This window comes from Echinops telfairi, unplaced genomic scaffold (assembly GCF_000313985.2).
Source record: "Echinops telfairi isolate 266 unplaced genomic scaffold, ASM31398v2 ScPeMD7_7458;HRSCAF=8496, whole genome shotgun sequence".
Lineage (NCBI taxonomy): Eukaryota > Metazoa > Chordata > Mammalia > Afrosoricida > Tenrecidae > Echinops > Echinops telfairi.
In genome coordinates this window covers 7277424-7289630 of record NW_022111358.1, presented here as the reverse complement: position 1 = coordinate 7289630, position 12207 = coordinate 7277424, and the positions used below count along the sequence as shown (strand labels likewise).

At 38.8% G+C, this 12207-nt stretch overlaps 1 protein-coding gene across 1 annotated transcript in view; it reads right to left on the bottom strand.

Annotated features, from left to right (window-relative positions):
* ATAD5 (ATPase family AAA domain containing 5) overlaps positions 1–12207 on the bottom strand; it is a 42341-nt gene that overhangs the window by 13190 nt on the left and 16944 nt on the right. The window contains exons 8-16 of the mRNA XM_045299994.1: positions 11852–12011; positions 8938–9111; positions 6088–6184; positions 4710–4789; positions 4366–4505; positions 4118–4268; positions 1839–2015; positions 1376–1497; positions 666–759 (exon numbers count right to left, since the gene is read on the bottom strand). Of these exons, the coding sequence (XP_045155929.1) occupies positions 666–759; positions 1376–1497; positions 1839–2015; positions 4118–4268; positions 4366–4505; positions 4710–4789; positions 6088–6184; positions 8938–9111; positions 11852–12011 (1195 nt within the window). The remainder of the gene's footprint in view (positions 1–665; positions 760–1375; positions 1498–1838; positions 2016–4117; positions 4269–4365; positions 4506–4709; positions 4790–6087; positions 6185–8937; positions 9112–11851; positions 12012–12207) is intronic.

The following is a 12207-nucleotide window of genomic DNA, read 5'->3' as shown; positions in this document are numbered from 1 at the left end:
AAAAAAAAAAGACAGTGGTTCTCAACCTTCCTAATGCCACAACCCTTTAATACAGTTCCCCATGTTGTGGTGACCCCCAACCATAAAATTAGTTTTGCTGTTACTTCATCACTGTAATTTTGCTACTGTTGTGAATCATTCATGAAGTGTCCTTTTACCTCCAATGCTGCTGCTTTCAACACAGTAGCTGCTTTTAACAGAGTAGTTCCTTTCACCACAGCAGCTGCTTTCTACACAGCAGCTGCTCTCTACACTTGTGACTGGTCTGCATAAGTACATTATGGCGCCAACCCTGTCACATACACCTGTATTTGTATAGGGTGTAAGTGATGGGGTTGGTGTGATGATGTCATCGCGCCGGGTACTCTTATGTGGGCGTATCTGCATATGGGCGGCCCACCTGGAGATGGATAGAGGAGCAGTATCACAGTTCCTAAGACCATTGGAAATATGTTTTCTGATAGTTTTAGGTGATCCCTGTGAAAGGGTCGTTTGACCCCCAAAGGGGTTGCAACCCATAGGTTGAAAACAGCTGTTCTGAAATGATCTAGGTGAATCCTAATTTTTAAAAAAGAAAAAATAAATTTACTGATTTCCAAAGGAACAGTTCTAACTAAATGTCTTAACCCAAAGCAACCACCTGTATGAAAATCATTGTTACCTACCACTTGTCGTAAGGATTACAGGTCTTTTAGTTGTTGCCATAAATGTTTTAACGGCATTCAAAAACCCAGCATCTTCATCAAAAATTATGTCAACCTACAAACCGTTTATAAGAATGTTAATGCACTGTGTAATAGGATATCACAAAGTAGACAGACAGCATGTCTCCTAAAGATAGAATTTACCTACAGTGTGAATTCAGCCCATGCTAAAAGCTCATAATGTTTTATACTACAAAGGGACGTAATAAATTACCAACTATTGAAGCCAATGAATGTAGCTACCTTAACGGTATATTAGAAGCCCTGGTGGTGCAGTGGTTAAGCACTCAAACACAAGCTGAGAAGTTCACAGATCAAATCCAGTCTCTCAATAGGAGGAGCATGTGGCCGTCTGCTTCCGGAAACATCTGCAGTCTTGGAAAACCTATGGGACAGCCCTTCGCTGCCTTACCAGGTCTTTAGGGCCAGAATTTGACTTGATAGCAATGGGATTCACTGGCTAGGTATGGGTCAGAATGATTTCTATAATAACCGAATAGTCATAAGTAACCGCAAACTGCATCTGTCTACTACTGGAAAACAATCTAGGGTTGTCTGTTTTCATTGCTTTCATCTAAAATACAAATATCCTTGACTTAGCTATTTCACAGTCTTTTGTAGGAAAATAGAATTCATAATCTTTAAAATACGCTTCTAGTATGAAAGCTTACCTCCTCAAAAAGAATAAGAGATGTTGCATTTTTCCTGTTGAGTTCCTCTGCTCCAAATTCTTTGTTTGAATTAGTTATGGTTTTTGTTTGGATAATTGGTTTCTGTTCAAAACTTTTGATTCCTGCATGAGCCAGAATATTAATATTTTAGGCAAATTTATTATGTTTTAGGTAAATATTATTGGTTTCTGTTACAAACTATTTTTATTCCTGCATAAAGAGAATATTAATATTTTAGATAAGCCTCCAGGTTAATAGGATATTGCATTTTTCTACAGAGTATGCTTAATCTGAAATCATTTATCAAAACTGATGTATCAGGACTCTATTTTTAGAAAGGACTTTCAGTGTAGCAAAGGTTATATGAATAGCAATAGGAACTCATGAAACATATTCATCATATATTTGTATATAAGGGTCACCAATATGAAACTATTTCAAATTCATTCTGTCAATGTCTTACCTTTATTATTTTCCTGAAGTGCTGCTATTTCTTCATTATTTTTTTGTTTAGAAGACACTTTAAAATAATTTGCCAAGGTTTGAGGAGGGAGTACTCGCTTTGGTCCACTACTTTTCGGGGAAGATGGAGGAATTTTTCTTGGTGATGTAACAACTTTCTTGGGGGAGCTGAATTTTTCTGCCCAAAAATAAATTGTCTTTAAAGATAATTATTCTAAAAATAAAATAGACATCAAGATAGAGCTATTGCATTCTACATTTCAACTCTTACCAGTTAAAATCAAAGATAAAAGAAACTTACATTCTTATTCTCAAACACCCCTAACATATTACTATATTGCTGCATTTGTTCTACCAAGACAAAAAGTAAAACCATTCCTTTTAAAAAGATACTCTTTTCCAAAGCAGTGCACATTCTTAAAGAATGTTGACACTCCCTCCATTGACTTTCTCTGCTTGAAGTCAAAAGATGATGGAAAATCAGTAACACTACAGTAAGAGCATATTATTGAATTTTGTTGTTCAACTTAGCCACGAAATTAATATTTGTTCTTATTTGTCTTATTTTGACACAGACCAAGAATTGCTCAGTTATTGACCAGCAACAATCAAAAGACTGGTTTTGGAAAACACATGCTGAATTTTATCCAAAAGTACTTGGCAAAATTTGACTAATACACTCTATTTAAAGAATTTTTCCATCAAAAGAATAAGCTTCTTGGAGAAATAGCTAATTGAATGTCTCAGGTAAGGAATGAATAAGGTAGGTCTGGGACATCTTGATACACCAGAAAGAAAACATCAACAACTGTCCAAACCCCAAACCACTGCTAGAGTCAAGTCTGACTCTTAGCCACCCTATATAGGACTCCCAAGGCTGTAAATCTTTACGGGAGCAGATAAACCATTTCTGAGGCTTACAGATTGCTGGGAATATTTTTCCCACCAGTCAGAGCAAAACCTCATCATTCAGCTGGATAGAGAGCCCAGGCTGGAGAGGCACTAGGTAGGGAACTCAGAAGGCTTTGCCTCCCTTTGGGGGCAAAATTAAGTCTACAGTAAATGCTGCTCAGGCCCCACCTAACACAGCTTAAAAGCAGACAAGCACTTCACCACTGGGCTACCAGGCTACCTCCTACACAGCTTAAAAGCAAAACCTGAAAAGATCACTCAGCTTCTAAATAACTACACTGCAGCCCAGAATAAATCTCGAGCATTTACAAAGACTACAGAAATATATTTGTGGTAGTAACATAATCTGGTGTCAACTTGTGAAGGGGTGGAGTCTAGCCTGTCAATAAGGTCACACCTTGATGACCTCATTTGGAGGCGCCACAGTGATAAATAGCTCAATGGAGGCAAGATACACACAGACTCTGCTTCATTTACCTGCTGACAAGACATATGGAGCTACCCTAGGGCCTTGGAGCTGGAGGAGCCACATGGAGACCCACACCAGTGCTTCTACTGCCACTGGATCCACAAGACTTTCCACCCACTGGGCTGTGATCTTCCTGCACTCAGTGTTACTGCATGTGTTGCATGAGCCTGGAGAGGTCTTTATATAGACTGGTATCAGACATATGGGCTAATATCGGACTTATGGGCTTGATCTGGACTGGGTTGGGATGTTTTCTCAATATATAATTGCTCTTTTATATAAAGCTCTTTCTTATATACATGAGTCTTCCTGGATTTGTTTCTCTAGTCTTCCTGGACTAGCACAATACTACACATCAACAAGGTAGATTTCACAAAGTCTGACAGAAATATGTTAAATAATACACTAATGACACCATCAGCAAAAGGTAGGATGTGAACAATTTTATGGCAAATTACCCAAGTTCTTCAATAAGTAAAATGACACACACAAAACAACATGTGAGGAAATTAATATAAAGATACAAAGAAACTTAAGAAACATGAATCAAATATAAACATGGCTCTTGCTTGGACAAACTATTTCAAAGAGAAAACTGTTAACACCCTGGATATTACATTAAGGAATATAATTTTGTTAGATCAGATGATATTGAAGTTGCCTTTTTTAAATGTCCTTATATAGAAGCATTTAGGAGTGAAATGATATATTTTAGGATTTTAAAATAGAAAATGTACATAAAGTTATAAAATGATGAAGTACTAATAAAACTGTTAAAAAAGGAAAAAATATCAATATAAGGAAAAGAATAGCAAGATGCTGATAATAATTTTTTTTATTTAGACACTCTTCCCACCCCATCCCCAAAAATGTCATCTTAAGGAAAATCCTTTACTTACTTGGTGACTTGCCTATGTTGTAGCTATTGAAAAAACACGGCTTTTGTGAGTTCCCACCTTGCTTATCTACTTGATGGGACTGCGTGGCTTCCTTCAGTTGGGATAAGATTTGTCTCCCACTGCGCTGGGAAGAGGCATTCACTTCAAATATCTAAAAGAACAATATACACAAAAAGGGAAATCGGTTTGTGTCTTATCTTAATTCAAAGGCCATCATCCATGAACGTTCTCCAGAGTCGGTCACTAACCTTAAAGCCCAGCTCCTGAGCACACGCGTACACGGCGGCAGTCTTGCCCACTCCTGTGGGCCCTGTTAAGAGCACGGTGTTACACAGCTGACTCTCCTCTTCATCTGAGCTGCCTTTAAAATCTGTGCTGTCCGACAGAGCTGAAAAACCGTTCAAACGCACGTGAAATGACAGTCCCTTGGGCAGCAAGTCTACCTCACAAAACCCAATGATCAAGTCAAAACGTCTTGCCGATAAACCCTGGATTTTTATTTACCAAAAAAATGAAGACATTTTATTAAATCCCATAGCAAATCCAATTCTGAGAACATTAGGTGAACGGGGCAAAAAGTGACTGAAAATACCTTCCGGGTTCTCATCCCTTTTCCCCTTCAAATTCTGTCTTTCTTCCAGCTCAGTTCTTCTTTTCCAGTCTTTCAACCAGCTGCCACGAAAGAAGTACGTTAATAAAAACAGCTCACAGAATAGGGATCTAAACGCCTGCCGGGGGAGTTAGGGCATCTCAGGAGTGCCGAAGTTCTTCAGTGCTTCTGATTCACCTACATCAATGAAGTCTTGAATATTGTGAAATAAAGTCATTTTTTGCCCCAATACAAGAGTTTACGTGTAAAAGAACTCTTAAAAGGAAAATCCAAAAAAATAATAATAATAATAAAAAAATAAAATTAAAAAAAAAAAAAAAAGGAAAATCCTAAAAGTAAAAAACACAGGGAAAGATAATTCATGGTCAACTTAAGTAAGAAAAGAGTCCCTGGATGGTGCAAATAGATAATATACTTGACTGTCAACCGAAAGGCTGAGGTTGAAGTCTACCCAGAAATGCCTCAGAAGACAGGTCCGGCAATTGATTGCCAAAAAATCAGCTGTGGAAACCTAGAAGCACAGTTCTCCTCTGACACCCATAGGTTTGTTTTAGTTGTAATTGAATTACTATATGTAAACACAGTATATAATAAACCAGTACATATCAATTAAAAACAGTTTAGGTAAATTGTGTGGTGACATGAAAGATAGTTAATATACATTAGTAAGTATAAATAGAAAACTTAAGGTTTAGCCCGGAGCTAGATTACAGAGTTCAAACCCAGCCCTACTACTGCCTAACTCTGGGACCTTCAGGAAACCTCTCTGGACCTCAGTCTCCTCATTTATGAGATCAGGAAACTTGTGTACAATTGTTCTAAGGATTAAGAAAGTATAAGTATGTAGAGCAATGCCAAGGTTATAGAATTAGCTATTAATCAAGGTATAATATTACTTGAAGCTAGCAGAGTTTTAGAATTCAGAATTTGGGGGCTTTACAAAGGTACACATACCACATATTACATAATACTCCTGTTGCAGGAGGTAGCGATACATCCAAACCCACTTAGTATCTCCTATCCCTATTTTTTAATTAAGTGGGATAGACAAAGATGAAAATAAACTTTAACCTGTCAGTTGTCAGAACTTTTTAAATTTGTGAAATATATACCAAAAGGTATGTACCCATAGTAATATTAATATGACTCCATTGTTAAGGAAGAAAAAATTGATACATTCATAAAATTTTTCTGAAAGGTTTCACAGGAAACATTAATAGAAGTTAACTATATTCTTTTAGAATTCTTCTGAATTTTAAGAAACTTGATGATCTAGCACTTAACAATTTGTAAATTTTAATACAGAAAAAACTAAATGGTAAATTAATTTCACAGATAATTTCTAAATTATTTTACAAACCTGTGTAACTTTTTTATGACCAGCTCATTGCCTATGAGTTCACTGGAGTTCTGAGGTTGATACTTTTCTGTCCAAAGTGTATCTTCAACTGCAGACTCTAAGGCAAAGAATATAGACTAAGGCATTATTTCTTGATATAAACATATTTTTATAAAATTATGACTGTATAACTACAGGTGTATGCACAAATAGCTATACTGGCAAAATGCCAAGCAAATTAAAAATTTTACATGGAAAATTCTTCATACCAAAATACACTCCTTAACAAAAACTGTTAGGTAGCTAGGGGCAGAACTAGGGCTTGTCCCTCTACACGCCAAAGCCTCCCTCCCCCTTACAGGATGTTGGAAGCTGCTTAAAGCTGGAGGGCATGCTCACATTTAAGCTCCTGGCCAGGAAGGGGTGGTACATCTGGGTGGGACCCCATCCAGGCCAGGTGGGCTTAATTTGGCCAACAGGGTCAACCAGTCTGGGGTTGTCCACACCTCCCAGCAGGGGATGGGGTGCCTGGCGGGCTCTCTCCTGGCAGCTGGAGACTTGGACACAGTTCAGGCTGGCGGGGCTGCACAGCCCAGTGTGGTCTGGCCGCAGTCCTGCACAACCGTGCTGTGGACTCTGGCTAGTGTTCCATTTACCCTAACGCCTGAAACTGCTTCTGACCTTTATAAAACACACTTGCATCACAAACTGGGCTTCAGCGTGAATTCTTTCTAGCGCTAAGCCAAGGACCGAGGGAGATCTAATATAACCAGCACAAAGTGTTGTGAAAGTGGGGTTTCAATGTAAACAGGAAAAAAATTTTAAGAACCACTCAAGAAAGATGAAACATAATTTGAACTAATAGCTGAAAGAGCAAAGGTACATAATCCTAGTGGACCTGACGTTTGGTCACGAAAAAGAAATTGATGGAAACATCTTACAAAGTCAAGCTGAGTAAGTGGAAAGATATGCTATACTCCTCCTTGAGAAAACTAAGCAGGACACACACAGAGACACCCTACCCACCCACACACAACCCACACATTCCCCCCAAGTCCCAATCCTGTTGCTGCGAGTGGATTCTCACTCACAGCAGCACTACAGGGCAGGGTGGAAGCCCACACCGGGCTTCCCAGGCTGAAACCCTCAGGGAAGTAGAGGCCACAACTTCCTCTTAGGGTGGTGGAGGGTTTGAACAGCTGGCTTTTGAGACAGTAGCCAAGTTCGACCAAGGTAACTCTTTGAAAAGCCTGAATATTATAGATATCAATTGACGCCAAATGAATCTACAAACTAAGCAAAATAAAAATTCCAATATTCAGGGCTTGGAAAATGTGACAGTTCATTTAAAATAGAAAGTATGAAAAATATGTATCTAAAAAATATTTTTAAAAGGAAGTAAAAGATTAGTGGACTGAAAACGACAAAACACTGTTGAAAGAATTAAGAAACAAAACAAAAACTCACTGCCAATGAGTGGATTCTGACTCATAGTGACCCTAGAGGGCAGTAGAACCGCCCCTGTGGGTTTCCAAGTCCGTAACTCTTTGTGGCGTAGAAGCCCTCATCTTTCTCCAGCGGAGGGGCTAGGGGTCTCGAACTGCTGACCTTACAGTTAGCAGTGCAATGAATAACCGACTCTGGTATCAAGGCTCCTTTCTTTTTAAAGACAATTGAATGGAAAGGCATCCATTGTTCACGGATTGGGAGACTAAAAGGATCAGTACTACTCAGAGCAATCTACAGGTTCACTGTAATCCCCAGCAAAGAGCCAACAGCCTTTTTTCCTGAAATGGAAATTCATATGGAAGTACAAGGAGCTCTGAGTAACCAAAAAAGTCTAAGGAATCTTAATAAAAAAGAACATAGATTCCTAATACTGATCTCAAAAGTTTCTATAAAGATACAGTAACCTAAGCAGTGTGGTACTGGCATCAGGATAGACAAATAGACAACAAAATATAAAGTCCTGAAAAAAACTCATACATCTATGGTTAGTTGATTTTTCAACAAGGGTGCCAAGACCATGTAACAAATGGTGCTGGGACAACTGGATTTCCGCAAGCAAAATAATGGAATTGGACTTAAACCTCATATCACTTACATGAAATATCTAGACGAGGCAAATTCAGAGAGAGAAAGTAGCTTGGAGGTGACCGGGGGCTAGAGAAACAAAGGGATGGAGCATTACTGTTTCATGGGTACAGATTTGCTGTTTGGGGTAACGAAAACTATGGAAATACTGATGGTTGTAAAATAGTGTGAACGCAATAAATTCCACTGAATTGTATGCTTTTAATAGGTTAAAATGGCATTGTTTGTGTTATATTTTGCCATAAGAAATGAATTTGAATCACCAAATATCAAAACATCCCAAAAGAAAAGCTTTTTATGACATGTTTTGATATTTGGTGAGAATACCTCAAAGCTACCTAAAAGAAAAATGAAGCAATTCAATGGAAATTCTTTGGAAAAGCTATTAAACTAAATAAAAACATGTAAGAGTTATGTGAAACAGGTTAAAACATAATATAGCATGTTCTCAGGCTTAAAAAAAACATATTTATAGAAAAAATAAAACAAAACACACTCAAAGTTTAACACGAATTTGCTAGCTATGCTGACCTCTAATTTGCGAGGCCTTTAAATCCTATTTTACACACAAAGATAAATTTAGAGGGGAAAGGAAAAAGACAGCAAGTTTTTGAACCAGAGGAGGAAAATTAATTTGTCAGGAATAGAAAATATTTCTAGTGAACATTCCTTGTCATCCATCTACTATCCCAGTGGCAAAGCCTCCTGCTTCTGTTACCCCTTCACATGTTTGTTATACGCAAAGCCCTTTGTTATTGGATGGGCTGGAAAACATACCTTTTGAAGAATCTAACTTTATCTCAGAAGATTTGTTTCTTTGGTCCAGTTCTTCTGGTTTCCCGCTTAGCTTCTGTGGACTATCAGAAGAATCATTGGGCTTCTTCCTTTTGGACTTCCGATTTTCGGTTTCAGTGCGTTTCCTTTTGGCTTCTTTCTGATTAACGTCAGGTTCTAGTTGTGAAATATGAGAATGATAGATATGCACGCACTTACTAATGAACAAACAGCACCTACAATCTGAACAAGGAGACATGGTGGCAAATTGTTTAAGGCACTTGGCTGCTAACTACTCCTGTAAGAGTACAGCCTTGGAAGTCCACTGGGGCAGTTCTGCTCTGTCTTATGGGATTGGTACAAGTTGAAATCAACTCGATGGCAATGGGTTTGGTTTTGGGGGTATAATCTTAGTATTATAAACCCTGGGTAAAGCAAATGGCTAAGTGCTTAGCCTCCAACCTAAAGTCTGACAATTGAAACCCACCCAGATTCCTTAGGAGACAGGCCAGGCCACCTGCTTCGGAAAGCCACTCAAGCCGTAAGGAACAGCTCTTTTCTTCACACATGGGGTCACTGGGATCAAAAGTCAGAAGTGGCTCCATGACAACCATCAACAAGAACCTTCCTATCATTTCAAAGCACGAGGTTAAGTTGGATACTATTTCTGTTAGGGTTCCAGTTCATGCTCTCTGCGCGGAACACAGGCAAATTCTCTCAGAAACACACTTGTATTTGCCTCATTAGGGTGGCTTTTAAATAAAGGCTCAATCAAATCAGTGGCTTCTGGGGGAATCTGCTGGGGCACTTCAATTCAAGGCAGAGTGTCAACTCAGGGTAGGGTCTCTGCTGTCATAATTCCAAAAGAAGCAATCTAGTTAGATTTTCCTGAAGGACAAAGAACGATCATGGAGACTTACCAGGAAGAAGTTTTAAGAAACTGGAACACTGCACTGGTGAGAGGGCCAGAAAAGTTGTGCTAAGGAATGTTTTCCCATCACGACAGGGCACCTGCTTCTTCTTCAAAGGTAGCAAGTGATGTCTTATGACAGACACTTACTCTACCCTACAGCCCTGATTTTGACCCCCATACTTCTTTTCAACGCAAAGGACATTTAAAAGAAACACAATTTGAGTGCTTTGAAAGTACCAAAAATACTATTTTTATGGAGTGTAAGTCAAAGAGTCCAGAATTCCTTGGATAAGTGCAAACACCAGCTCTAGAATTATACAGGCCTAGATCAGCAGATCTCAACCTGTGAGCCGCGAGCCCTTTAGGGGTCAAATGACCCTTTCACAGGGGTCACCCAATTCATCACAGTAGCAAAATGACAGTGATGAAGTAGCAACGCAAATAATGTTATGGTTGGGGGGGGTCACCACAACATGAGGAACTGTATGAAAGGGTCACAGCATTAGGAAGGTTGAGAACCACTGGCCTAGATGCAGGGTATGTCAGGAAACAACAGCTTTACATTTTGACGTACTTGCTTAATAAGGGTCTCTATGATTTTGTATCATGACACTGCCTTATCAATAAGAGCATTTTAAGATCTAGCTTGAAGTACACAGCTAACTGTGATGGGATAGTATCTCTACTTTTACAAGGAAAACTAGTTAATACAACTGTTATTCAAATTTATACATCAATCAATAAAGCTAGTCATGAAAAAAACTGAAGAATTCTACCAACTTCTTTTAGAAACTGATAAAAAATAATGGATGATTGGAATTTGAAATTTGGAAGCAAAAAGGAAAGATTGGTTGTTAGAAACTATGGACTTGGTGACAAAAACAAAGCTGGAGATCCGATAATAGTGTTTTGCAAGACCCACAATTTCAATGCAGATGCCCTTCATCAACCTAACAAATACTGACTGTACACATGGACCTTGCCAGATGGAGTACACAAAAATCAAACGGACTCTGGGAAGAGATGATGGGTCTACTCAATATCAGCAGCCAAAACAAGACCAATTGCTCATATGCAAGTTCAAATTGAAGCTGAAGAAAATTAAAACATCAACAAGAGTTAAAATAACACCTTGAACATGTCCCACCTGAATTCAGAGACCATGTAAGAACAAGCTTGACTCAAGATAATGGCAGAAGGTCAGCAGAATTGTGGGATGACATCAAGAGCATCATAACAGATGCTTTTAAAAGACAGCAAAGAAAGACCAATGTAAATGTCAGAAGAGACTATGACATCTGTAGCATATGAGGAAGAACTGATGGGGCTGAAGGGAGAAGGCTAAGCTGCACTGAGGCATTAGCAAAAAGTAAGGTTCTAGGAATTGATGGAACATCAACTGACAACTTTCAACAAACTGGTAAATGCTGGAAGCACTCACTGGAAGGCAGCCACTCGCCAACTGAGTGAATGAGACTGAGAGGACGGCCATGCACCTGAACCAAGCCAGGGTATTTTCAACACCTCTTACTAATGTGAAAGTTGGACAATGAACAAGAAAGCCAGATAAATTAGTAAAGAATGGTGAAATTACTCTAGACTGACAGAAGAACAAATTTGTCTTAGAGGAAGCACAGCCGGGGGCCTTAGAAGCTGAGAAGTGAGGATGGCGAGGCCCAAGCGCATACTTTGAACATTGTATTGGGAATAGCAGTAGTTTAGTGCACCATGCGTAGTACAGCAAAGGTCCGCTGAAAAAGAGGAAGATCTTTGACAAGATGGGCCGGCACAGTGGTTCCAATAACGGGCTCAAATGTAACAACTGTGAGGGCGATGCGGGACTGGGTGCGTTCCTTTCGCTTGTACTTAAGGGTTGCTTTCATGTTAGTGACAACGCTGCCAGCGGTGAGAATGCTCTGTCTATGACAACTACTTCCACGTGTCAATAGCCAAGGCTTCGTATTTTCAAACATATTGTAAGATAAAAAGATAATCATCACCAACCTTGTTTACTGAGACGTTCAGAAAGAGCCACGGGCTCACTTTGTTTTTTTAGAAGCAAAGGGAAATAGTTTTTCAAAGAAAATCCAGGATTTGACCATCTAATCTCCTCTAGCAAAGCGTTCCTTATTTCTTCAGTAAAAGCTTTCCTTGTCGCCATTAACTACAATAAAGATTAAAAGTTTAATTAAAGACCAATACCATCTATTAATGTTAATTATCATGCCACAAGCCACTTTTTACTATAAGTCAACCGCAATGTAGGAATAACTTTAGTCAGTAAATACAACCTTCATAGCAAATCTGCATTTGCAAAGCATTTGAAATATTGAGCTCATACTGTTCTTACTTTTTCAATG